At 36.8% G+C, this 27,969-nt stretch overlaps 2 protein-coding genes across 6 annotated transcripts in view; one reads left to right on the top strand and one right to left on the bottom strand.

Annotated features, from left to right (window-relative positions):
• Nucleotides 1-27,969, bottom strand: part of ZNF570 (zinc finger protein 570) — a 131,602-nt gene that overhangs the window by 34,293 nt on the left and 69,340 nt on the right. The gene's annotated exons all lie outside the window — the stretch shown is intronic.
• The window catches only part of ZNF569 (zinc finger protein 569), a 51,778-nt gene that overhangs the window by 2,028 nt on the left and 21,781 nt on the right, over nucleotides 1-27,969 (top strand). For 2 of the 3 annotated variants that reach the window (XM_072834277.1, XM_072834202.1), the window contains exon 3: nucleotides 13,518-13,575. Coding sequence is in view for 2 of the 3 variants with exons in the window: in XM_072834202.1 (XP_072690303.1) it covers nucleotides 13,518-13,575 (58 nt within the window). In the remaining variant the exon portion in view is untranslated. Of the gene's footprint in view, nucleotides 1-4,207; nucleotides 4,271-13,517; nucleotides 13,576-27,969 lie in introns of all 3 variants that reach the window. The other variant, XM_072834118.1, reaches the window with a different exon arrangement.

Here is a 27,969-nt window from a genome sequence, read left to right as displayed (position 1 = left end):
GACATGTAGAATTAGAGAAGGAAATTAGAATTTTAGATACGGTAACCAGAGAAGGCATCCTGAAAAGATAATAATAAAGATTTGGAGGAGGTAAAGGAGCTAGTTATGCATATAATTGAGGAAAAGTTATTCCAGGCAGTGTGAACAACAGTTACAAAAGCCCTGAAGTGGGAATATTCCTGTTATAGCAAAGAGGCTGGTGTGGCCGAAATAGAGCAAATGAGAAGAAGACTAGTGAGAAATGAGAGAAGGTAGGTGGAGGAAAAGAGGGCAGATCAGGTTGGATCTTATGAGCCATATTATAATTTTGGTTTTCACTATGAAAGAGGTGGGAAGCTGTTGGAGAGTTTTGATCATGGGAGTGATATTACCTGCTTACAGTGTAAGAGGATCACTTTGGCTGCTCTGATAAGAGAACTACAGGAGGAGAAAAGATGGAATAAGGGTCAAAGGCAGAAGCAGAGAGACCAATTAGGAAACCATTACAGTAATCTAGGGAAAAGATGTCAGTGACCTGGACCAGAGTAGTAAAAATAGTGAGAAGTCATCATGTGTTAGATATAATTTAAAGATAAAACTAGTATAGTTTGCTGACAGACTGATGTGGAGTAGACATGTGTGACAAGATGATGCAGTATTTTTTAATCTGAGCAACTTGAAGAATGAAGTTACTGTTAACTGAGAAAGGAAAGAAAGTAGGAAAAACTCACTTGGGGGATAGGGAGATGGTGAGATTTCAGTTTGGAATATAGTATATGAAGCATGAGATGCCCATTAGACATTCAAGTGAAGATAATTAAGTTGGCAGTGGGATATATGGGTCTGAAGTTCAAAAGAAGGATCTAAGATCTAGGCTGAAGACATAAATTTGAGAATTATCAGTATATAGATGATATTTAAAGCAAATGGACTGAAGGAAATCAGTTAGAGGGTAGGGTAAATAGAAAAAGGTAGAGGTAAAGGACTTAATCTCTGGGTCACTCCAACAAAGTCTGGGAAATGAGGAACCAGCAAAAAGAACTGACAGGGACTAACTAGAATGGCGGGAGGGAAGCTAGGTGAGTTTGATATTCTGGAAACCAAAGGAAAAATGTGTGTTAATAAGAACTGTGTCAGTGCTGCTGATAGGCCAAACAAAATGAGGACTGAGAAAGAAATGGTGACTTGCAACGTGAAAGTCATTGGTGACCCTGAAGAGCAGTTTCAGTGGAATATGGGCTAAAGAGAGAAATGAAGGAAAAAAATTGGAGATATCAAGTATAGACAACTTTTCAAGTTTTTCTTTAAATGAAAGAGAGGGGATCCCTAGGTGGCTCAGCAGTTTAGTGCCTGCCTTTGGCCAAGGGCATGGTCCTGGAGTCCTGGGATTGAGTCCCACATCGGGCTCCCTGCATGGGGCCTGTTCTCCCTCTGCCTGTGTCTCTGGCCCTCTCTGTGTCTCCCGTGAAATGAATAAAATCTTTAAAAAAAAAAAAAAAAATGGAAGGGGATCCCTGGGTGGCGCAGCGGTTTAGCGCCTGCCTTTGGCCCGGGGCGCAATCCTGGAGACCTGCGATCGAATCCCACGTCGAGCTCCCGGTGCATGGAGCCTGCTTCTCCCTCTGCCTATGTCTCTGCCTCTCTCTCTCTCTCTCTGTGTGTGTGACTATCATAAATAAATAAAAATTTTTAAAAAATGGAAGAAGGAGGGAAATGGAGGGGAAGATGGAGTTAAATTTAACCAGAGTGTTGGTTTCATGAACTAATTAAGAATAATGTGAGAGGCAAAGGTATCTAAGTTGGCAGGAATTAATTATATTGATTGTGAATTTTAGGCCAGTAAGTAGAAAAGTCAGGATAAGAAAGAGGTGAGTGACAGTGGAAAATTGGTAGAATGAAGGAATGGAAGTTCCTGATAGGGTTGAAGAATTGTTGGGTTGAAATACTAGAGGAAGTAAGGTGGAAAGATCGGAGGATATTTTTCCCTTTAGTTGCCAAATGTTTTCAAAATAGAAAAATCCCTCTTTTTACCATCATACCAGTTTAAGAAAACATAGAAGATTATCAGCTGTATCTCAGTAGAGGTTACAAAATGATGGTATTTGAGTTCTACATTCCTTCTTCATTTACCAACTGGAATATTTTTCCAAAGAAAAAATTTCTGTCATTAACTCTTTGGTTACCTTGAGGAAAGTTTTTACAGGAAAGGCAGAATAAATTAATTCTTTTCCTTCATAGGTTTTCAGGCTATTGAATTGGTACTTTAGCATTTCCCAGTGAGTTATTATTTTACTGTTATACGCATAGATTTTAACATATTTGGTATGATTCAAACCATTGTGGTTATTTACTTTGCGAAGCTCAAATTTTCCCATCTTTAGTTACCTCTTTGAGATGCCTTCTAAGTCTTTTTAACACATCTCTAGAAGTCTTTGAGAGCGTCCTACATTTTTGGTATTGGCCCAAGATCATTTTGAACATTTCCTGCCCCTAGGCATGGAATCAAGCATTTCTTTATGGTGCCCTAATTCCTTTTATTGGGAAATGATATTTTGAGACCACAGTTATAGTGCTTATTGTTACTGACATGGTCATTGTTTCTAGACTTTTTTTTTTTCTTGGTGGACCAAGCTAGGAAATATGTTCTTTTTATTCGTTTTTAAGGATTTTTTTCAAGATTTTATTTATTTACTTTAGAGAGGGTGGGGGAGGAACAGAGGGAGAAGGACAAGCAGACTCTGCTGAGCACAGAGCCTGACTTGGAGCTTGATTCCACCACCCTGAGATCATGACCTGAGCTGAAAGCAAGAGTTGGACACGCAACCAACTGAATCACCCAGGCACCCCCTCTTTATTTATTAACAGTTTGTTATATTTTATTCATTTAAGTTGTACAATTCAATGTTTAAAAAAATATTCACAAATATACCCATTACCATAATACAATTTTAGAGCATTTTTGTCCCTACTAAAAGAAATACCCATCCACAGTCAATCTTCTATTCCCCTCCCTCATCCCAATTTAATCAACCACTAATCAACTTTCTGTCTCTACAAACTTGCCCATTCCAGACATTTCATATAAATGAAATCATAGAATATGTCGTCTTTTGTGACTGGCTTCCTTTACTTGGCATGTTTTCAGTGTTCATTAATTTTGTAGCAAGAAATCTATTCTTAACAGAATGGACTTCATGAGTTCATATTGCTATTTCCAATTTTAAAAATTTAGACATACCCAGTTTACTTTGACTTAATTTTTGAATATTTTATTTGCTCATCTATCTATCCATGTTTTCATTTGTATAGTTGTTATTTCTCCTCTCTTATTTGTGATTTTATTTATTCAAGTTGTTTCTCTTTTTCCCCCAATAAGTCTGGCTAGAGGAGTATCAATTTTTTAATTTTTTTCAAAGAAATAGCTCCTGGTTTCATTGATCTGTTCTATTGTTTTTTTTAGTTTCTGTGTCACTTATTTTTGCTCTACTCTTTAGTATTTCCTTCTTTCTACTGCTTTTAAGCTTCGTGTTGTTCTTTTTCTAGCTCCTTTAGGTATAAGGTTAGGTTGGTTGGTTGAGATTTTTCTTGCCTCTTAAGGTAGGCCTGTATTGCTATATACTTCCCTCTTAGGATTGTTTTTGCTGCATCCCAGAGGTTTCGAACTGTCATGTTTTCATTTCCATTTGTTTCCTTGTGTTTTTTTTAATTTATTCTTTGGTTTCCTGGTTGACCCATTCATTGTTTAGTAGCATGTTGTTTATTTAACCTCTATGTATTTTTGGTCTTTCCAGAATTTTTTCTTGTAGTCGACTTCTAGTTTCATAGTATTGTGGTCAGAAAAGGCAGAGGAGTCTTGTTTATATTCTATGTGTGCCTCTACCATCTTGTTTCTCTTTACTCTTACTAGTAACTTTTAAAAAATTTTTAGTATTTGGGGGGTTATAATCCATTTTTTAATATGAGCAAATATGCTTAATGTATGTATATTCATGCCATTCCTCTTAGATAAATTTTAGCTTATAATTTCCATATTCAGGGAGCCTGATGCAGGGCTCAGTCCTAGGATCCTGGGATCATGACCTGAGCTAAAGGCAGACACTTAACTGACTGAGTCCCCCCAAACCACCCCATAAATATTATCTTTTAGATAAATTAAGAATGAAAGAACCAGAAGATTTTCTTTTATTTTCATTATCCCTTCTCTGATGTGCTGCTTTTCTTTATGTAGGTCCAAGTTTCTGACCTATATCATTTTTCTTCTGCCTGAAGAACTTGTAACATTTTTTGCAAGGTAGGTCTACTGATGATGGAATTCCTTCAGTTTTTGTTCATTTGAGAAAGTCTTTATTTCTCTTTCACTTTTTTAAAGAATTTTTTAAAAGATTTCTTTATTCATGAGAGATGGAGAGGCACAGGGAGGAGAAGCAAGCTCCATGCAAGGAGCCTGTTGTGGGACTCTGAGATCACACCCTGAGAGCCAAAGGCAGATGCTCAACCACTAAGCCACCCAGGTGTCCCCCACCCTTGTTTTATTTATATGGTTTCTGATGATAATTCTGCTGTAATTCTTATCCTTGTGCCTTTGTCCATAAGTTGTTCTTTTTCTCTGGCTTTTTTTTTTTTTTTTGAGGACTCTCTTTCATTCTCTCTCTCTCTCTCTCTCTCTCTTTGGTTTTCTTTAATTTTGGTATAATATGCCTATGTATGGATTTTTGGTATTTACCCTGCTTGGTGTTTTGTGAGCATCCTGAATATGGGAGTAAAATAGGTCTAGATAGAGGAATATCTCAGTCAAGGGATAAAGTAGTTCCTAATTTAACTTAAGGCCAAAAGGAATTGGTCTAATGAATGATGGAGCTGATCGTAATAAAGAGATGGTTTTCATCTGGGAAATGATATACAGTGGCTTTCAAGAGAACAAGTGCTCTTTCTTTTTTAAATGAATTCTTTTTTTTTTTAAGATTTATTTATTTATTTATGATAGACATAGAGAGAGAGAGAGAGAGTCAGGGAGAGACACAGGCAGAGGGAGAAGCAGGCTCCGTGCCAGGAGCCCGACATGGGACTCGGTCCCGGGACTCCAGGATTGCACCCTGGGCCAAAGGCAGGCGCCAAACCGCTGAGCCACCCAGGGATCCCCAAGTGCTCTTTCTTTTGGCTTAAAAAAAATTTTTTTTAAATGTGAGTATAGTTGACAAGTGCTCTCTGCTTTTATTTTATTTTATTTATTTTTTTTTTTTTGTGCTCTCTGCTTTTAAAGAAAGACACATAATTATAAATGGCACATCCTGCATGTGATTTAAACATTTGTTGACAAATGAGGTAGTAGGATCTAGAATCCATAGACACATGAAAGTAGTGAAGAGAAGACTGGGAAAGAGTTGGGGTGGTGGTGGAAAGAAAATACTCAATTATTCACCATGAAGCCATATCTCCAGTGTGTAAGTCAGCTCAGGTTATCTAGAGAACTGCTGTGTAAATGTAGCCAGGGGTAGGGCTCTCAATTTTGGGATATCTGGCAAAATTTGGATTCAGGCAGGTGTAGATGATAATGGTGATGGCGGTGGTGGAGATGCCTAAGTTTTTGTGTGTATTTTAACTGTATTGGAGCTCATTTTAGGAGGTCATAATGCACAATATTTCAGAAATTGAATAAATTGGTATATATCAAAGTAAGTTCTTTCCAAAAGGGGAAGAAAGATAATGTTTGCAATGAATAGAACATCTAGTCTAAGATGTTATGACAACTATAGCACAAAGGATGGGAGTGAGGAATTTGGAATGGGTTATTATAAATTTCCTCTAGTACAAGTAAAGCAGTGTAGTATGTTGTAAAACCTAGGGAAACCACTAATATTTTTTAAAAGAGGTACAAATAATAATTCAGTACAGGAGGAAAAAATGGAATAATAAAAAGTGCTCAATTAAACCAAGCCAAAGCAGAAAAGGTGGGATCAAAGAAACAGAACAAGTGGAACAAACAGAAAACAGCTAGAAGATGATAGATCTTAATCCAGCAATACTAATAATTATATTAAATATCATTGATCTAAACACACTAGTTAAAAGATAAAGATGTTTAGCAAAATTGGATAAAAGATCTCTTAAATGCTGTTTACAAGAAACCCATTTTAAATATAAAGATTGATGCATTGAGAGGAAATGATAGAAAAAAATATATCACAGATATATAAACCAAAAGGAAAACAGAGTAGCAATTTTAATATTAGACAAGTATACTTCAAAACAATATTATCAGGAATAAAGAGAGACATTATATCATGATAAAAGGGTCAGTTTTCCAAAAGGACATAACAGTTACAAAATGTAGGTGTAGCTAACAAATAAAGCAAAACTTGAACTAAAAGGAGAAATAGAAAAAAAAAAAAAAGGAGAAATAGACAAATACACAGTTATAATTGGGGACTTTAAAGTTCCTATCTCAGTAATTAATGAAAAAAGTAGGCAAAAGGTCCATAGGTTATAGAAGACCTGAAAACATTTATCAGCCAACATTCAAGTATTTAGTAAATTTTTTGGTGTTCAAATGTTAGTGATATTTATAGAGCACGGTACCCACAAGAGCAAAATCGTGTCTTCCTTAAATACACGTGAACATTCACCAAAGTAGATCATACTCTGGGCCATAAAACAAACTTTAACAATTTCAGAGCAATTGAAGTCATTTCAAGTATGTTCTCAGACCATACCAGAATAAAACTAGAAGTCAAGAACAGAAAGATATCTGGGTAATCTTCAAACACTTGGAAATTAAACAATATACTTCTAAATAGCCCATGACTCAAAGATGAAATCTCACAGGAAACTAAAATATTTTGAATGAAAATGCAACATATCATAACATGTGGGACAGCTAACTCATGACTTACAGGGAAATTCATAGCACTAGCATGCTGTAAGTAATTTTAAAAAGCTGAAATTAATACTTACCTCCACTTGAGAAACTATGGGAGAAAAGGAGCAAATTAAGCCCATAGCAAATTAGAAGAAATGGATATTAAAGACAAGAGCAGAATGCAATAAAATTGAAAAAAAAAAAACCCAAATAATGGGAAAAAATCAGTGAACCAAAACTAGTCCTCTGAAAAGATCAATAAAATCATTAAACCTTTGGATTGTATGACCATGAATAAAAAGAGACAAAACACAAATTGCCAATATTAGAATTGCAAGACAGGGTTATCACACTCACCCAAAAGACCTTGAAAAGACAGTAAAGAAATACTACAAATACTCAAAATCCATAAATCCTCTAGTGGACCCACAACTATATGGTCAACTACTCTTCAACAAAGCAGGAAAGAATATCCAATGGAAAAAAGAAAGTTTCTTCAACAACTGTGTTAGATAAATTAGTACTTTCTTTGAAAGACACAAACTACTCAGTAAGGAATAACCTGAATTGTATATTTATTAATGAAATTGAATTTATGTTTAAAAATCTATAATACCAAAAGCAAAAGCAACAAAATTAAAAACAAGTGGGACTACATAAAAATAAAAAGCTTATACACAAGCAAAGGAAACCAACAAAATGAAAAGGCAATCTACTAAATGGGAGAAAATATTTGCAAATCACATACCTGATAAGGAGTTGATATTCAAAAATATATAAAGAACTCAAATAACGCAATAACAAAAAACCCCAAACAATCCAATTTTTAAAATGGGCAGGAGATCTGAATAGGCATTTTTTTCCAAAAAAGACATACATATGGCCAACAGATACATAAAAAGATAAAGTGATCTTCAGCGATTAGTGATGTCATCACTAATCATCAGGGAAATGCAAATCAAAGCCACAATGAGGTATCCTGTCATACCTCTTAGAATAGCTATTATTGAAATAACAAATGTTGGCAAGGATGGGGAGAAAAGGAAACACTTATACCTTGTTGATTGGAATGTAAACTGGTAGAGCCACTATGGAAAATAGTATGGAGGTTCCTCAATAAATTAAAAATAAAAATGCCATATGATCCAGCAGTATCACTTCTTGGTATTTATCTGAAGAAAACAAAAACACTAATTTAGAAAGATATATGTACCCCTGTGTTCGTTGCAGCATTATTTACAATAGCCAAGATACGGGTGTAACTTAAGTGTCCCATTGATAGATAAATAGGTAAAGAAAACGTGTGTGTGTGTGTGTGTGTGTGTGCACGTGCACGCACGTGTGCATACATAGATATGTACTATGGGACGTTATTCAGCTATAAGAAAGAATGAAATTTTGCCATTTATGACAACATGGATGGACCTCAAGGGCATCGTGCTCAGTGAAATAAGTCAGACAGAGAGAAGTACTATATGATCTCACTCATATGTGAAATCTAAAAAAATGAAAAAACAAATGCCACCCCAAAATACCAAGCTTATAGATAAAGAGAACAGATAGGCAGTTGCCAGAGGCAGGGGGTAGGGCAGGGGATGGGAGAAATGGGTGAAGGTGATCAAAAGGTACAAACTTCTGGTTATAAGTCCTGGGGATGTAAGGTACAGCATGGTGGTTATAGTAACAGTACTGTATTGCATATGTGAAAGTTGCTAAGAGAGTAGATTTTAAAAGTTTTTATCACAATACAAAAATTCTTGTAACTGTGTAAGGTGATAGATGTTAACTAGAATTATTTTGGTGATCCTTTCACAATGTACTCAAATATTGAATCATATTGTACACCTGAAACCTATATAATGCCATATGTCAGTTATACCTTAATAAAAACAAACTTTCTAAAAAGGAAACTACACACACCCAGATAATTTCTCAAATGAAACAGCAAACATCTAAGGGAGATATCATAACAATTATATATAAACTTTTCCAGAAAATAGAAGTGGAACACTTTCCAATTCATTTTATGAGACCACCCTTATCCTGATATCAAAACCAGATAGAGACATTACAAGAAAACTGTAGATCAGTATTTCTCACGTACTTAGAAATAAAAATCTTCAGGGATCCCTGGGTGGCGCAGCGGTTTGGCGCCTGCCTTTGGCCCAGGGCGCGATCCTGGAGACCTGGGATCGAATCCCATGTCGGGCTCCCGGTGCATGGAGCCTGCTTCTCCCTCTGCCTGTGTCTCTGCGCCTCTCTCTCTCTGTGACTATCATAAATAAATAAAAATTAAAAAAAAAAAAAAAAAAAGAAATAAAAATCTTCAACATTGAATTGAAAAATTGAATGTAGCAATATAAAAATGATAACTATAACATGACCAAAGGGGCTTATTTTGGAAATACAAGATAATTTTTTAAAAGATTTGTTTATTTATTTTAGAGAGAGAGAGCACGGGGAGGGGCAGAGGGAGAGAGAATCCTCAAGGAGACTCCCCACTAAGTGGAGAGCCCAACTTGGGGCTCAGACCTAGGACCCTGAGATCGTGACCTGAGCTAAAATCAAGAGTTGGCCACTTAACCAACTAAGGCATGCAGGTGCCCCATGATAAATTTTAAGTTATTTGAAAATTATTTTCTGTAATTTACCAGAAGAGACTGAAGAAGAATCGTATGATCATCTTGATAGATGCAGAAAAAGCACTTGACAAAATTCAACATTTACTCATGAAAAAATAATTCCCAGCAAATTAAGAGCAGAAGGGAATGTTCTTTACTAAAAGTCATTAAAATACAAAAACAGGGAGGCCTGGGTGGCTCAGCAGTTGAGCGTCTGCCTTTGGCTCAGGGTGTGATCCTGGAGTCTCAGGATTGAGTCCCACATGGGGCTCCCTGCATGGAGCCTGCTTCTCCCTCTGCCTGTGTCTCTGCCTCTCTCTTTCTGTGTTTCTCATGAGTAAATAAATAAAATCTTAAAAAGAACAAAAGGGTAGCCCGGGGTGGCTTAATGATTTAGCACTGCCTTCAGCCCAGGGCATGATCCCAGAGATCTGGGATCGAGTCCCACATCAGGCTCCCTGCATGGAGCCCGCTTCTCAACCTCTGCCTGTGTCTCTGCCTCTCTCTCTCTGTGTATCTCTCATGAATAAGTAAATAAAATAAAATCTAAAAAAAAAACAAACAAACATACTTAGTGGTGAGATAATGCTTTACCTCTAAGATTGGCTACAAAGTGAAGATGTCCTCTGTCACCATTATTCAGCATTTTATTGAAAGTCTTAGCCAGTGCAAAGAAGCACGAGAAAGACAAGGACATACAAATCATAAAGGAAGAAATAAAACTGTTTCTATTGTAGACAACATGATTATCTAGATAGAAAACCTCAAAGAATCTATAAAAAAGCTCCTAGGCCTCTTATATGAATTTAATGTGGTTGTAGGATACATAATCAGTATATAAAGTCAAATCATTTTTATATCCCAGAAATGAACAAGTGGAGTTTGAAATAAATTTACTAGCATGCCCCAAAATAAAGTACTTAAGAAATCTCATAGAATACGTATAGGTACTGTATGCTGAAAGTGAAAAAAACTGAAAGAAATAAAAAATAAGTGGAGAAATATACTATATTCATGGATTGGAAGACTCATGTTTTCATTTCTCTTTAATTTGAACTATAGATTAATGCATTCCCAATCACATTCCTAGCAAACTTTTTTATAGGTATCAGTGAGAATGGAGGTGGAAACCCAAAATGGAAGGCACAATGAGACAAATTTATTTACCTGTAATATTATGTAAATGTGTAACAACTGCATTGAAGGTGACAGGGAAGAAACCCTCTTTAAATAAGAGCTCTCGTTTATTTTCATCATTTGTAAGTCCTTAACAAAACATAAAGTCATTTTTGTTGAATGCTGCTATTAGAAATTCTTTTTTGGGGGATCCCTGGGTGGCTCAGTGGTTTAGCGCCTGCCTTCAGCCCAGGGCATGATCCTGGAGTCCCGGGATTGAGTCCCACATTGGGCTCCCTGCATGGAGCTTGCTTCTCCCTCTGCCTATGTCTCTGCCTGTGTTTCTGCCTCAATCTCTCTCTTTCTCTCTCTCTCTCATGAATGAATGAATGAATAAATAAATAAATAAATAAATAAATAAATAAATAAATCTTTTTTTTAAAAAAATATTTTATTTATTTGAGAGAGAGAGAGACAGAGCATGAGCACGGAAAGGAGAGGGAAAGGAGGAGGAAGGTTGAGGGGCAGAGGGGGAGAGAGAAAATCCCAAGTAGACTCCCCACTGAGTGTGAGCCCAATGGAGGGCTCAGTCCCAGGACCCTGAGATTATGACCTGAGTTGAAGTCACACGCTTAAACAACTGAGCTACATTAGCAATTTTATGATAAAACCCATCGTTAGGTGCCTCAAGGAAATTATGGAGTCATTTTTCCCCCACTTTCTATTTCTTGCCTTGAGAAATTTGATGATTCAGGGAAAGAGGAAAGAGAGTAGGTGGGGGGGGAGTCTTGTTTGGTGTCCACTCTTCAGCTAGTTGAGGACTTCAGTTCACCTTAAGCAATTGCTTTTAATATAATTCCTGTTTTAATCTGTGCCCACATAGACTCTTGCCCACTACTACAGCTGGAATACTGACAACAGAATGTGCTTGTGTGCACCCCCAGGCCCAAGGGGCTGCTATGTGTAGGAGATAATATGCAGAAAATAAATAAATAAAATATCATACATTTTTCTGTAACCCTTCTCCCCTAGTAAATATCTTAACTCCTGTTAGCCAGTATTGTGTCACAAAGTAACTCATAGCTGCAAGAGATGCTGGCAATGTGAATAAGTGGAAAAGGGGAATAGGATTACCTTCCTTGGCTAGACCAATCATGATTCATCCTTGGGAGAAGGTATATTGTCATGTGAAAAACTTAAGGTTTAGTTTTCAAGAAAGAAGATGAGGGCAATGGATGTTGTTAGTAACATTATCTACCACATATGGCCTTTTGGAATATGCTGGTTTTCTATCCTTAACAAGGTATCAAGTTTTCTTTACAGAATTTTGCACTGTTGGTGCTGGGGAACTACTGAGACACCCCTCTTATTCAGCTATCCTCTTTTAAAGGTTGATTATAATGGTTCTAAGAATGTGGGGTTCCAGGGTCACAGTGCTTATTAGTGGCAGAGAGACTAGAAAGCACATCTCTGTGCCCCCAGGACACTGTTCTTTCCTATTATAACTCATCTCTCCTAAAGTTATTTTTAAAAGATCCTTTAAAGGGCAGCCCAGGTGGCTCAGCGGTTTAGTGCCGCCTTCAGCCCAGGGCCTGATCCTGGAGACCCAGGATCGAGTCCCATGTTGGGCTCCCTGCATGGAGCCTGCTTCTCCCTCTGCCTGTGTCTCTGCCTCTCTTTCTCTCTGTGTCTCTCATGAATAAATAAATAAAATCTTAAAAAAAAATAAAGTTAAAAAAAATAAAAGATCCTTTAAAAAACCTGCAAATGAGTGACAAAATAAATTTACAAGCCAACGGCAACCAAAAAAATTTTACTGAATAAAATAATAGATTAATTTTCCTTAATCAAACTAAAACTGGGAAAGGGAGTGTGCATGGGGATGGGGGAGGACATCTGCGGTCTTCATTATACCCTGTAGTAGTGCTTGAATTGATTGCAGTGGTATTTTTGATTAAATTTTATTTGGGGGAAAATAGTATGTTAATTTTTTAAAAAATACTTTATTTATTTATTCATGAGAAACAGAGAGACAGAGAGGCAGAGACACAGGCAGAGGGAGGAGGGAGAAGCAGGCTCCATGCAGGGAGCCCAATGTGGGACTCGACCCCAGGTCTCCAGGATCACTCCCTGGGCCAAGGTGGTGCTAAACTGCTGAGCCACAGGGCTGCCCTAGAATGTCAATTTTATTTTAAAAAATCAAATGGTGCTATTAGTTTAATATGAAAAACAATACCATTTCTTTTTTCCCCCATCCCTAATTCCTGTTCCCAAAGAGAACCACTTTCAGCTCTTGTTATTTCTTATATTTAAGTTTTTCCAAATCACATATTTATCTTGCTATTACCTTGCTATTATTTGACACTTCAGATTTGTGTATATATATATATATATTATATATATGTTATATGTATAATGTATATATATTACTGTGGCAAATAAGAATTTAACTGTCTTACCACCACCTATATCTCTGATACATATCACTCACTCCTTGAAAGGAAGTGAGTGATAATTACTCCTTTCTTGAAATATAATTTTATTACCATTTTGGTTAAATTCCGATTTAGTTGGTGATCTCTCAGTATATTAAAATACCTTAGGTGTTTTATCAATTTCATAATTTTCTTGGTTATGTTCTCTCATGAACTATGTATCTTCCTGTTCCTTGCTAACTTTTTTTTTTTCTGATACAGAGCTATTAAAAAATTCATGGGACATCTCCCACATATGAACTCCCATTCTTATCCACCTTATGCCTAAGCCATACATGATCATACCAGTCATCCTAATACCTGTCAGCTCCTCTGATGTGAATATTCTTGGCCTTTCTAATGGATCCAAGAATCATTTTACTATTGGGTATCCTTTAGTCCACCTTATGGATGCAAATTCCTGATACCACAAAGCATGACTGGTCTAAGGACTTTTCTTCTCTTTCCCAGCTCTGCCTTCTCAAGCCCTGCCCATTACCAGAAAGAAGAGGAAATGACTGAGTCCCAGGTAAATTTTAAGCAATATATTTGTTCTCTGCTTTATTCTACAGTGTAGTTCAAAAGGATTACAGCAATCCATACAGTAGTTTGGAAAATCCTATATAGATGAAGCATTTTCAGAGGAAGTAGAGTTCGAAGATTAAGACCAGGGAAGAGTTAAAATACGGTAATGCAGAAAAGTATTCATTCAGAGATATTAAAAGTTGGACTTCAGTTTTTAATTTCATTACTGTAGGTGAAACAAACCAGAGCAAAAATTCATTACACAATTTGCATTGTAAATAAAGATTAAAATGAACATTTCTTAGGAGAAGCAAGTTTTTCAAGGCACCTAGGTCAATGAATATATTTATAGTGTGATCTTTTGTAGTTGATAAAGCCAGCTATTTTGATGGTCTGTTTTGATAAAGGATAAAACAAAGAACGTATATTAAAATAGCTAGCATTGAAAAGAATGCAAATGAAGACTGTCAGAAAAAGGGATAAATTAGTATTTTCATACAATGAAAGACCACACAACAATTTTTAAAAATGGCAGATACTTGTTACTCACAACAATATATAAATTTCACAAACATTGGAGTGAGAGAAGCCAGAAACAAAAGATATGTTTCCATTTATATGCAGTTTGAAAGCTGGGAAAACTAATCTCTTGTGATAGATATCAGAATGGTAGTTACTCCTAAGAGGATATTTCCTAGGATATGAGAGTATTTTTTGGAGTGCTGAAAATATTCTTATTTTGACCTGATTACACAAATATATAAATGTATAAAAATACATCAGTTTGTACTCCTAAGATTAGTGCATTTTAGGGATGCTTGGCTGGCTCGGTCAGTAGAGCAGGTGGCACTTGATCTCAGAGTTTTGAGTTCAAGTCCAACATTGGGTGCAGAGATTACTTAAAAATAAAATCTTAAAAAAAATGTTAGTGCATTTTACCATTTATTGTATATGTGTCATAAATAATTCTAATGAACACTAGAATATCTGAAGAAATAGATGAGGTGTGTCTCTCAAATGACCCTACATAATTATATTTTTCAATGGGTAGTTGGTATAGATAGATTGGGCTATAGTCTAATAATTTCTGGTAAATTATTATAATTTTAGTCCACTGAAATGTGAACAGAGAATATGTTTCATTTGGTTTACTGATGCCTGATATACATAATTTTTGTGAATATTTGTGGTTTTAATGAATTGAATCCATGGTTCCTTGTTCTTTATTTTACTCTTAGAATAAGTGATGTCTGCCTCCTCTTCAAGGATAATTCCTTTTCCTCAGAACTTCAGCCTTCATACTTCCTTTGGAACCTTTCTCTTTCAGATTTATCCTGCACTTTTAGCTATTAGCATATCTTACTTTACTGCCTTTTCACCCTCAGCTCATAGCTTGCCTATACCTGAGAAATATTGAGATATACTTTTCTTTGTGTGTCCCTATCTGGCAGCTTCTCTATATATCCAGTTTTTTCTTCAAACTCAGTTTTCAAAGTGAACACACTATGTAACCTGCAAAAGCAATAGATCAGGAATTAGAATATTACTCTAACAGCCATGAGATTCCTTCTGCACCTTTCCAAGGTCATCACCCCTACCCCAGGGATAACCACTATTCGGCTTCTATCACTATAGATTATTTCTGCCAAAGTTTGAACCTTATTGATATATATACTCTGTATCTGGCTTCTTTTGCCTAATACTGTGTTTGTCAGATTCATGTTGAATTATTGCATGTAGTTCTAGTTTGGTTAATTTCATTGCTTTATATTCAATTATATGAATAAACTACAATTTTATTTATCCATTCTATTATTGATTGCCATTTAGGTAGATTTTATTTGAGGACAATTACAAATATTGTTCCTATAAACTTTCTTATAGATATCTTTTGTTGCACACATATACATATTCTTTTGTATATAAACCAAAAGTAAAATTGCTGAGTTATAGGTCATGTACATATGTTACCTTTTATTGATACTACCAAACAGGTTTTCCAAAGTGGTTGTCCAAAATTTCACTTTGAAAGAAAGGATAATGGGACGCCTGGGTGGCTCAGTGGTTGGGCGTCTGCCTTTGGCTCAGGGTGTGATCCCTGAATCTGGAATCAAGTCCCACATCGGGTTCCTTGCATGGAGCCTGCTTCTCCCTCTGCCTATGTCTCTGCCTCTCTCTCTGTGTCTTTCATGAATGAATGAGTGAATGAATGAATGAATGAATAAACAAATAAATAAATACATAATAAATAAATAAATGGAAAAGTCTATATGTTAATATCAGGTCAAAAGTCAAAACAATAAGCTTTAAACAAACAAAAAACCAGTGTTTTAAAGTGAGTGCAATAGATAATAAAGATGAGTGGTTTAGGACTGCTTCCTTATCAAATAACCTGCAGCAAAGTTATTATAAGGAACACTGAAAATAAGAAGACACATATCAGTAGGAAACTTTCATTGATTTGTCTTAGCTCATGCTAGATGAGCTAGACAAAAAAAAAAAAAGTATCTACCAATAATAATTTGTAGAGCTAATAGATTAAGATAGTTTATAGCCTGCAGTTACTATCCCTTATTTGGATATGAAATAACCTAAAAACTCAACATGTATTAGGCATGAATATAATTCAGTAAATTTCTAAAGTAGAAACTATACATGTGATAGTTCCACAATGCAATTAAATATGAAGCTAATAATAAAAAATTCAAAAAGAAAAACATTCACATGGGAATTTTTAAACTAGCATAAGTAACCCAGATCAATATGGACATAAAAATTTATGTTATAGAACATCTTAAAAATGAAATAATGCACAAAAGAAAACCTATAGGCTGAAAAAATGTTAATAAACATAAAGTAAATGAACAAAATAACACAGTTCTAGTAATTAGAAACAAAATGAGAAAATTTTAAAAGGAATTGGTAAGAATAGGGATCCCTGGGTGGCGCAGCGGTTTAGCGCCTGCCTTTGGCCCAGGGTGTGATCCTGGAGACCCGGGATCGAATCCCACATCGGGCTCCCGGTGCATGGAGCCTGCTTCTCCCTCTGCCTATGTCTCTGCCTCTCTCTCTCTCTCTCTGTGACTATCATAAAAAAAAAAAAAAAAAAAAAAAAATTAAAAAAAAAAAAAAAGGAATTGGTAAGAATAAAATTCAAGTCAGTGAGTTAGAAAAACCCCAGATAGTGGAACTAACAAAGAGCTGCTGCTTCTTCTGTCTTTTTTTTCTTTTCTTCATTATTTTAAAATCTAGGAAGAGGGAGGGAGAACTAGAATAAGCAGCCAACATACCCAGCTCCCTGAATTAGCATGTTTTAATATTTTGTCATTTTTGCCTCAGGATTTTTTCAACAAAATAATTAGAATATTATACTTTGTCCCAGAGGCAGTCACTTTCATAAATATCATCTATATCCATAGAGTTTATGTGTTTATATTTTTACTACATAAATTTGTATATGTGAACACTACCGAATGTTGCTCTGTGTTTTAGATTTTTAAATAACAGGGAACCTAATGGACCTACAGTCCTGCAACTCACCTTTTTTTTTATTCCACATTGTGTTTTCAGAACTATTCATGTTAATATATGTATTTCTGGCTTTATGCCCTTTTCCATTGTTTTGATTTCCAGGGTCAATCCCACTCTATCTCACTTACCATATCTATATTATAATAAATCTTGATCTGATAATATAAATGAATCCTCCATCTTTGTTCTTTATCATTTCCTTAGCTATGTGTAGCTATTTCTGTTTCCTTATAAATCTTAGAATTAGTCTATTTCCACAGTTAAAACTGCTGAGATTTTGACATTGAATTAAATTATGTTTACAAATATATTATCTGCAAATGAAAAGTTTTCTTCATTTTAAATCCTCATGCCCCCTTTTTTCTTGCCTAATTTTGATTGCTAAACAGAGTATAATGTTAACTAGATATGTGAAAGTTATCTTTGTGCCATTTTCGCCTTAGAGGTATAAATTCAGTAACACATGAGTAAGTATGATAATTTGGTGTAGGTATTTTTGTAAATACTCTTCTTATTGAAGGGGAATTTCCTTTTATTCCTAGCCTGCTAAGAGTGTCATAAATTGGTGTTAAGTTTTATCAAACACTTTTCTTATTTTTTAAAAAGATTTTATTTATTCATGAGGGACACACACAGAGACAGAGACACAGGCAGAGAGAGAAGCAGGCTCCATGCAGGGAGCCCGATGTGGGACTCCATCCCAGGACTCCAGGATTATGCCCTGAGCCGAAGGTAGACGTTTAACTGCTGAGCCACGCAGGCGTCCCAAACACTTTTCTTATATATATATGATCTTGATCCAAGTTTTCTCCCTTTTTTTTGTTAATTTGGTCAGTGACAAAACTACCCTGTTTAACCCTGCATCTATGGTGGATGCATACCCACTTGGGTTTTAATTTATAATGTATATTTAACAGACATCAGAACTTTCTTGAAAGCAGATTTTGTAGGTCGACTTCTGGCATTAGGAGGTACCAAGATACAAGTGCCTTGCAAACCTGTTTCATTTGGCAGAGTTCTTATAGAGCACCACAGGTACTCAGTGAATGTTCTTTTGGACAAGATGTCCAAAACTATGAAGTTGAATTTTGCCAATGCCAGTGCTATCCTAGTAAAGTAAATTTTGTGATTATAAATTCTTTGGAGAATTTGAACATTGTCTGAAACTCAGTTACCTCCTCACATCATACTCCATACTTTTTGTCCATTAACTTTACTCAGTGGTTTCATATGTATAAGGGTTACAGAATTACTCATACTACACTGAGATGTGCATTAAAAGTATGTTCTGATATTCTTTATCAGTTATCTTAAATAGAATGGAAAAAAAGGTAGTTTTAAAGCAATCTGGCTCAAAACTATACATCAGTAAATTGTTTCTTTGAATAATCAGGTTCCCCTCTGTATCCCTGTCCTCTGTTAAAATGGTGTCTGAGATACGGAAGAAGATCTCTATAACTTGGGGAGGAAGATGGGAATTCTTGCGATTCTTTTTTTTTTTTTTTTTAAAGATTTTATTCATTTATTCATGAGAGACAGAAAGAGAGAGAGAGAGAGACAGACAGACAGAGACACAGGCAGAGGGAGAAGCAGGCTCCACGCAGGGAGACCGACGTGGGACTCTATCCCGGGACTCCAGGATCACGCCCTGGGCCAAAGGCAGGCGCTTAACTGCTGAGCCACCCAGGGATCCCCAATTCTTGTGATTCTTCATGGATGTGTGCTGGCTGATATCCAGTAAATCTGCTTTAGCTAGCTTTTTCTTAGCATTTTGTAGCTGATGAATTTTTGTTATGTTTCATCTCAGTCATGGTACAAGGGCCTCTCCTTTTCAACTGTCCTCCTTTAGATCTTGCTCCCTCCAGAGAGTTTTTGAGTCTCTGTCATGTTCTTCAAAGAGTTCCTGGATTCCATATATCCCACAACCTGTGGGGCCCCCTTGTCTTCTCAAGGGCCCTAACACACCCTATTCAGGATGTATGCTACGATGGGAACCAAAGGCTACTTAAAATCCTTCCAACTTGACTATGGCAGTTTGCCCTCATAACTACTACTATCTCATTCCACCTTAGTGTGCTAGAGTGTGGGGAAGTTCTGAGCACACATTGAACTGCCTACCTCCATGGTCTATCCCAGGCTTCCAAGGGGAAGGAGAAGGTTTTCCTTTTTCAGCTTACCCTCTGTCTTTTTTCAGTAGAAATAAAATGAAAAAGGGGCATGAGAAGTAAGGAAACCTAATATAGTTATACATTTCAGAGCCTGTGAGTGCCAATATGAAGCCTAACATTGTGTAAAAGAAGGCCTTGGAAGGTCTCAGGATATTGATGACAAAGTATATGTATTCAGACATAAGAAAATTAGCTACTAGAGGAAGAATATCCCTTTTTGTGCTTTTTCTTGCCATATTATCTGTTTTTCATCTGGAAATAACAGGTTCATTTCTCCAGAAACATAGAGCAGAGTGCCTGGGAAAATTAAATTGATAAGCCTATTGTGTGCTCTGCACTTGGCTTAGTCCTTCACTTGAGCTACTCAGTTCTTCATGAGGATTTTAATTATTGTTCAGTGTCACTTCTTTTGAGTCTAAGGAACTTGCTTTATTATTTCTGGTGAGGCCAGCCTGCTAACAGTGAATTCTCTGTTTTTGTCTATCTGGAAATACATTTCATATTTATTTTTTAAGGTGAAATTCACAGAATATAACATTTATTTTAAATTGAATAATTCAGTGGTATTCACTATGCCATTCACAATGTTGTGCAGCCACCACCTCTATCTAGTACTAAAACATTTTCATCACTCTAAAACCCCGTGCATTAAGCATATATTCTCCCATTCCCCTAGCCCTTGGCAACCACCAATCTGCATTCTGTCTCTATAAAATTGCCTATTCTGTATAATTTACATAAGTAGAATAATATGTTTCCTTTTCTGTCTGGCTTATTTTATTTAGTATAATCATTTTTATTTTTGAAAGATCACTTTGAAAGATTAGTTGAGGGGCACCGGGGTGGCCTAGTTGGTTAACTGTCTGACTCTTGGTTTCAACTCTCGTCACGATCTCAGGGTCATGAGATGGAGCCCTGCATCAGGCTCTGCACTGAGTGCAGCGTCTGCTTAGGATTCTCTCTTCCTCTGCCTCTCCCCTCCCCCAACACCACCCCCAGCCTTTCTCACTTGTGTGCGTGTGTGCGCTCTCTCTCTCTCTGTAAAATAAGTACATCTTTAAAAAGAATTATTAGTAGATAGTATTTTCTCTTTAAGCACTTTGAATACATTGTCTCATTGCCATTTGGCCTTCACTGTTTCTGATGAGAAGTCAGCTGTAGTTTTATTATGGGCTGTAGGTAATGGATTTTCTCTTGCTGCTTAAAAGGTTTTCCTTTTATCTTTACTTTTTTAAAGTTTTATTTTATTTTATTTTATATTTTGTTTTATTTTATTTATTTATTGCCAGTATAGTTAACATATAGTGTTATGTTAGTTTCAAGTATACAATACTATAATTCAGCAATTCTGTATACAACTCAGTGGTAGTATACTCATAATCCCCTTCGCTTACTTTACCTATACTGCCCTACCCACCTCCCCTCTGGTAGCCATTAGTATGGTTTTTATTTTTATTTTTTAGTATGTTTTTTAAAGTTAAGAGTCTGTTCCTTGTGATAAAAAGAGTCTGTTCTTGGTTTGTCTTTTTTTTTTTTCTTTGTTAACTTTGTTTTTAAAATTTCACATATGAGTGAAACCATATGGTATTTCTTTCTCTGACTGACTTGTTTCACTTAGCCTAATACTCTCTGGCTCCATCCATGCTGTTAGAATGGCAAGATTTCATTCTTTTTATGGCTGAATAGTATTCCATTGTGTGTATGTGTGTGTGTGTGTATACACTACATCGTTTTTATTCATTCATCTATCAATGGATATTTGGATTGCTTCCATAATTTGGCTACTATAAATCTGCAGTAATAAATATAGGGGTGCATATATCTTTGTACATTAGTATTTTCTTATTCTTTGGGGAAATACCCAGTAGTATGATAACAGGGTCATAAGATAGTTTAATTTTTTGCAGAACTTCATACTGTTATCCACAGCAGCTTAGACAGTTTGCATTTCTACCAACAGTGCACAAGGGCTTCTTTTTCTTTACATTGTTGCCAACACTGATTGTTTCTTGTGTTGTTGCTCCCAGCCTACTAGTAGGGTCACAGTCTGATTGTTGTGTGTGGTTATCTTTCCATCTCACTAGGGCAAGGAATCACTTTGGAGTGGTGTTGGCTCTTATGAGGGCTGCTTACATGCCACCAGGCTTCTGGCATTGCTTTGGAAGGACTCTCACTAAGAGCATATTGCAGGGGCCAAATCCACCAGAGCAGGTGGGGGCCGTTCAGGATGTATGCTGTAAGCAAGTTCTGCTGTGTAAGGAAACCTAGAGCTGAGGCCTGGCTGGAAGGGGTGTGTCCACACAGGAATGTAAGGAGCAGGACATACTTAGCAAGTTAGGTAGGCACTACACTGGATATTGCTAATCCTGGAGAAGTTCTTCTAAGGATCCCTGCCCCTCTAGTATGCACTCTGAGATTAGTAAACAAATGTCCCTCCCATATCCCCCTGGAGTTTTTCAAACTGCCATTTCTGTGTTGTACTTCTGTGGGGCTTTTTTGTGCTTTTTGTGGGGTGGCTCAGTTTCCTCTCAACCTCCTAGCTCTCCCAGAGCTGAACCTGCTAATTTTTAAAGTTCCAGGATTTGAGTCCCACTTATTGTAAGAACTCATGAATCTCAACCCCCCTGGTTTTCTTTTTCTTTTTTTTCTAAAGATTTTATTTATTCATGAGAGCTACAGAGAGAGAGAGAGAAGCAGAGACACAGGCAGAGGGAGAAGCAGGCTCCATGCAGGGAGCCCAACGTGGGACTCGATCCCGGGACTTCAGGATCACGGCCTGGGCTGAAGGCAGGCGCCCAACCGCTGAGCCACCCAGGGATCCCCCACTCTGGTTTTCAAAACCAATGTTCTGGGGATTCATTTCACTGGGCTCCCCAGTGAGAAAATCTGTTTCTCTCCCCTCTCTGTGCCAGCAGCACCCTTCCCTCCCAAATATGGTCCCTTGAGTCTTTTTAGTTCCTGACCATATCTCCACCCTTCCTGCCTTCTTTGATGGTGCCTCTTCCCTTTATTTAGCTGTGGAGAGTTGTTCTGACAGTCTTAAGGTAATTTTCTGGGTTACTTACACTGATGTGAATATTATCTAGTTGTATTTGTGGGACAGGTGAGCTTAGGGTTCTCCTGCTCCACCATCTTCCCTGGAAGTCTACTTTCAGCATTTTGGTTATTATGTGTTTAGGTTTGTATCTCCATATTTTATCCTGCTTAGGGTTCATTGAGTGTCTTGGATTTGTGTATTACGGTGGTTTTAAAAATCTAGGCATTTTTTTAGCCATTTCTTTCAATATTTTTCTGTCTTTTTCTCTCCTTCTGATGTTCATATATGCAGATGTTGATATGCTTATTGCTGTTTCACATTTCTCTAAGTCTGTGTTTGTTTAAAAATTTTTTTTTCTTTCTCTTCTTCAGATTGCATAGTTTCTATTGATCTGTTTCTCTTTAAGCTCATTGATTCTTCTGCTAACTCAGATCACCATACAACAGTTTCAAAGACTTAGCCAGCTGACCAAAGCTTTCCCATGAGTCTCACATCAGGTAGAAATGATCTAGACTCTAATACCCTCACTGTTAGTCTTGGCTGGGAATAGCTTGGGAAGATAGATCATGGTCTCAGCATGAACTCAATAGTGGAAGCAAGGATGGAATAGCTAGAGGATGTTCACCAACTGTGCTTATCAAAACTAGTTCTCTTGAAGGGGATCTAAGAACATACCTACGTGGTTGCTGCAAAAATAGTACTTTGAACTGCTCTCTTCCTGGCATGAGCATTTTTATCTGTCTCTAGAGATTCACCCTATTGACAGCTTGTGGCAGCAATCCTAGATAATGGATGCTTAAACAGGACAGAATTTTATTTGTCCCTTATGTAGAAGTTCAGGTACCAACAAACAGATCTAGTCCTCTATCTCCAAGGAATAGGGAACCAGAATCCTTCTATTCATTGCTTTGTCTTATTATCCTCTAATAGTTGGCTTCTGCTTCATTAACCCAAATGACTAGATTTGCCTGGCTATCTCATTTCCTTACTATTCCACAGGAAGGAGGAAGACAGAAAAAGTATGACCTCATCCCTTTAACTTCTCCAGTAGTTGCACATTATATTTCTACTTTCATCTCATTATCCAGAATATGGTTATATAAAAATACCTAGATTCCAGGGAATTGAAGAATAATCCAGGAGGCCATGAGCCTAGCCAAAATTTGGAAAAGGGATAGAGTATATATACTGGGATGGAAGAGCAATATTCTGTGATACAGTAGCATACTGTTACAGATTTCTTTTTTCATTTTAGATCATGTAGATTTCATATTTCCTTTTATTTATTTATTTTATTATAACTGGAAGGTTATACCTCTTAGTCCTCTTTATTTTGCTCATTCTACCCACCTGCCTACCCTCTGGCAACCAACAGTTCTCTGTATTTGATCTTTTAGATTTCTTTTTTTGTTTAAAGATTTTATTTATTCATGAGAGACCCAGAGAGAGAGGCAGAGACACAGGCAGAGGGAGAAGCAGGTTCCCCATGGGGAGCCTGATGCAGGGCTTGATCCTGGGACCCCAGGTCACGCCCTGAGCCAAGCGCAGATGCTCAACCACTGAGCCACCCAGGAGTCCCTGTATTTTAGATTTCACATAGAAGTGAAATCAGCTGATATTTGTTTTTCCTTCTCTGGCTTATTTCACTAAGCATAATATCCTCTGGATCCGTCAGTTGAAATGGCAAGATCTCATTTTTTTAAAAGATCTCATTTTTTATGGCTGAGTAATATTCCATCACATATATATGTGTGTATATATATGTATGTGTGTATAATGTGTATATATGTATGTATATCTCATTTTCTTTATCCATTCATCTATCAGTAGACACTAGGGTTGCTTCCATATCTTGGCTATTATAAAGAAGGCTACAGTAGACATAGGGGTGTATGTATCTTTTTGAATTAGTGTTTTCATTTTATGTTTTGCTGTCCCAACACCATTTGTTGAAAAGATATTTTTCCCATTTAGATATTCTTTTCTGCTTTGTCAAAGATTGACCATATAGTTGAGGGTTCGTTTCTGGGTTTTCTTTTCCTCTGATCTATATGTTTTTGTGCAGTACTATACTGTTTTGATTATTGCATCTTTATAATATGCAACCTGAAGTCCAGAATATGATGCCTCCAACTTTTTTTTTTCAGTTGCTTTTCTATTCTGAGTCTTTTGTGGTTCCATACAAATTTTAGGATTGTTTGCTCTATTTCTATGAAAAATGCTGTTGATATTTTTTGCTAGCAATTGTATTAAATGTGTAGATTGCTTTGAGTAGCACAGACATTTTAGCAATATTCGTTCTTCCAATCCGTGAGCATGGAATATCTATTTCTTTGTGTCATCTTTAATTTCTTTTATCAGTGTTTTATAGTTTTCAGAGTACAGGTCTTCTGCCTCTTTGGATAGGTTTATTCCTAGGCATCTTACTGTTTTGGGGACAGTTTTAAGTGGGATTGATGACTTGATTTCTCTTTCTGCTGCTTCATTATTGGAATATAGAAATGCAACAGAGTTCTGTAGATTGATTTTTGTATCCTGTGGCTTTACTGAATTAATTTATCAGTTCTAGCCGGGTTTTTTTTGTGGAGTCTTTTGGGTTTTCTATATATAGTATCGTGTTATCTGTAAATAGTAAAAGTTTTACTTTCTCTTTCCTGATTTGAATGCCTTTTATTTCTTTTTGTTGTCAGATTGCTGTGGGTAAGATTTCCAGGACTATGTTAAATAAAACTGTTGAGAGTGGACATTCCTGTCTTGTTCCTGACAGTAGAGGAAAAGCTCTGTTTTTCCTCATATAGAATATTTGTTGTGGGTTTTTCATATTTGGCCTTTATTATGTTGATACGTTCCCTCTAATCCTACTTTTTTGAGGGTTTGTAGAGTGAATGGATGTTGTACTTGTCAGATGCTTTTTCTGCATCTACTGAAATGATCATGTGGTTCTTATCTGTTCTTTTATTAATGTAAAGTATCATGTTGATTGATTTGTGAATATTGAACCACCCTTGCAACGCAGTAATAAATCCCAATTGACTGTGATGAATGATATTTTAAATGTATTATTGGATTCGATTAGTATTTTATTGAGATTTTTTGTATCTATGTTCATCAGGGATATTGGCCTGTAGTTCTCTTTTTTAGTAATGTCTTTATCTGATTTTGGTATCAGGGTAATCTGGTCTCATAGAGTGAATTTGAAAGTTTCCTTCCTTTTCTACTTTTTGGAATAGTTTGAGAAGAATAAGTATTAACTCTTCTTTAAATGTCTGGTAAAATTCACCATGAAGCCATGTGGTCTGGATTTTTGTTTGTTGGGAGTTTTTTGATTACTGATTCCATTTCTTTGCTGGATTTTTTTTTAATCTGTTCAGATTTTCTATTCTTGTTTCAGTTTTGGTTGTTTATATGTTGGAGGAATTTATCCAATTCTTACAGGTTCTCCAATTTTTTGGCATATAATTTTTCATAATACTCATAATTATTTGTATTTCTGTGGTATTGGTTGTTACTTCTCTCATTTGCGATTTTATTTATTTGGGAAATCTCTTTTTGATAAGTCTGGCTAGAGGTTTATCAATTCTATTAATTTTTTCAAAGATATAACTCTTAGTTTTAGTGATCTTTTCTGCTGTTTTTTTTTTTTAGTTTCTATATCCTTTTTATTTTTCTTATCTTTATCATTTCCTTTCTTCTGCTGGCTTTAGGCTTCATTTGTTCTTTTTCTAACTCCTTGAAGTGTAAGATTAGGTTGTTTATTTGAGATTTTTCTTGATTCTTGAGGTAGGCCTGAATCACTATAAACTTCTCTCTTCTAACAGCTTTTGCAACATTCCCCCAAATTTTGGACTGTTGTGTTTTCATCTTCATTTGTCTTCAAATATTTTTTAATTTCCTCACTGATTTCTTTGTGGACCCATTGGTTGTTTTAACATGGTTGTTGTAAACATGTTGTTTAGCATACATCTGTTTCTTTTTCTCAGTTTTCTTTTTTTCAGTTTTTTTTCTATTTTCATACTGTTGAGTTGGAAAACATGCTTAATATGATTTCAGTCTTCTTAAATTTATTGAGACTTCTTTTGAAGCCTAAATGTGATCTGTCCTAGAGAATTTTCCATGTGCACTTGAACATAAGATGTACTCTGCTGTTTTTTTTTTTTAAGATTGATTGATTGATTGATTTATGAGAGAGAGAGAGAGAGAGAGAGGCAGAGACAGAGACAGAGACACAGGAGGAGGGAGAAACAGGCTCCATGCCGGGAGCCCGATGCGGGACTCGATCCTGGGACTCCAGGATCACGCCCTGGGCCAAAGGCAGGCGCTAAACCGCTGAGCCACCCAGGGATCCCCTACTCTGCTGTTTTTGAAAGTCATGTTGTATATATCTGTTAGGTCCATCTGGTCTAATGTGTCATTTGGAGCCGCTGTTTCCTAGTTGAATTTCTCTGAATGATCTGTCCATTGTTGTAAGTGGATTTAAACCTTTTACTACTATTGTATTATTTATCCATTTTTCCCTTTTTTAAAAAAAGATTGTATCCATTTATTCATGAGAGGCACAGAGAGAGAGAGAGAGAGAGACAAAGACAAAGACAAAGGCAGAGAGAGAAACAGGCTCCATGCAGGGAACCCGACACAGGACTAGATCCCGGGACTCCGGGATCACGCCCTGGACTGAAGGCAGGTGCCAAACTGCTGAGCCACCCAGGCTGCCCTGACTGGTTCTTTTTTTTTTTTTTTTTTTTTAAAGATTTTATTTATTTATTCATGATAGTCACAGAGAGAGAGAGAGGGGCAGAGACACAGGCAGAGGGAGAAGCAGGCTCCATGCATCGGAAGCCCGACGTGGGATTCGATCCCGGGTCTCCAGGATCGCGCCCTGGGCCAAAGGCAGGCGCCAAACTGCTGCGCCACCCAGGGATCCCCTGACTGGTTCTTTTTCATACTTTTTATCCCTTCCTTGACTTCTGAGATCATCCATCCTTTTCTCATGTCCAGTCAGAATCTTTATGATCATTACTTTGGATTCTTTATCAAGTTTATTGCTTATCTCCATTTAGTTTCACTTTTTTACTCTGATTTTGTCTTGTACTTTCATTTGGGACATAGTCTTCCGTCTCATTTCTAACTTTCTGTGTACTTTTTGTGTATATATTAAGTAGGTCAGCTACATCTCTTGGTCTTGAAAGTTGAGGACTACTGTAGAAGTAGTCTGGTTCCGGGCAGCCCTTGTGGCTCAGCAGTTTAGCGCTGCCTTCAGTGTCCCTATGAATAAATAAATAGAATGTTTAAAAAAAAAAAGTAGTCTGGTTCCCTATAATGCAACCCTTACTGGTGAGTAGGACCAAGGTGCTCCAGTGGTGTCCTCTCTGTAGGCTTCATGCTCCCTCCTCTTGTGCCTAGCTGTATTTGCCTTCAGCCAAGCTATTTGCAATGACCTGCTTTGCTTGTGGGCACACTGAGCAGGATTTTCTCCCTGAATTGTTGAGGGACCTGGCTGCCACCAACATGGGCTTGTTGCTGAGTAGGGCAAACTTTTAGCCTGCCTGTCTACAATTAGCCTGTCGCATCTGCAGGCAAACTGAAGGGCAGGGTTTGCTGCCTGCACAACAGCTAAGAGATCCTTCTGCAGGAACTGCATGTGCACTGGTGTGTGGGGCTATTG

The sequence above is a fragment of the Canis lupus genome, chromosome 1, assembly GCF_048164855.1.
Source record: "Canis lupus baileyi chromosome 1, mCanLup2.hap1, whole genome shotgun sequence".
Lineage (NCBI taxonomy): Eukaryota > Metazoa > Chordata > Mammalia > Carnivora > Canidae > Canis > Canis lupus.
Note: the sequence above shows the minus strand (reverse complement) of the source record. Positions and strands in the feature narration are given on the sequence as shown.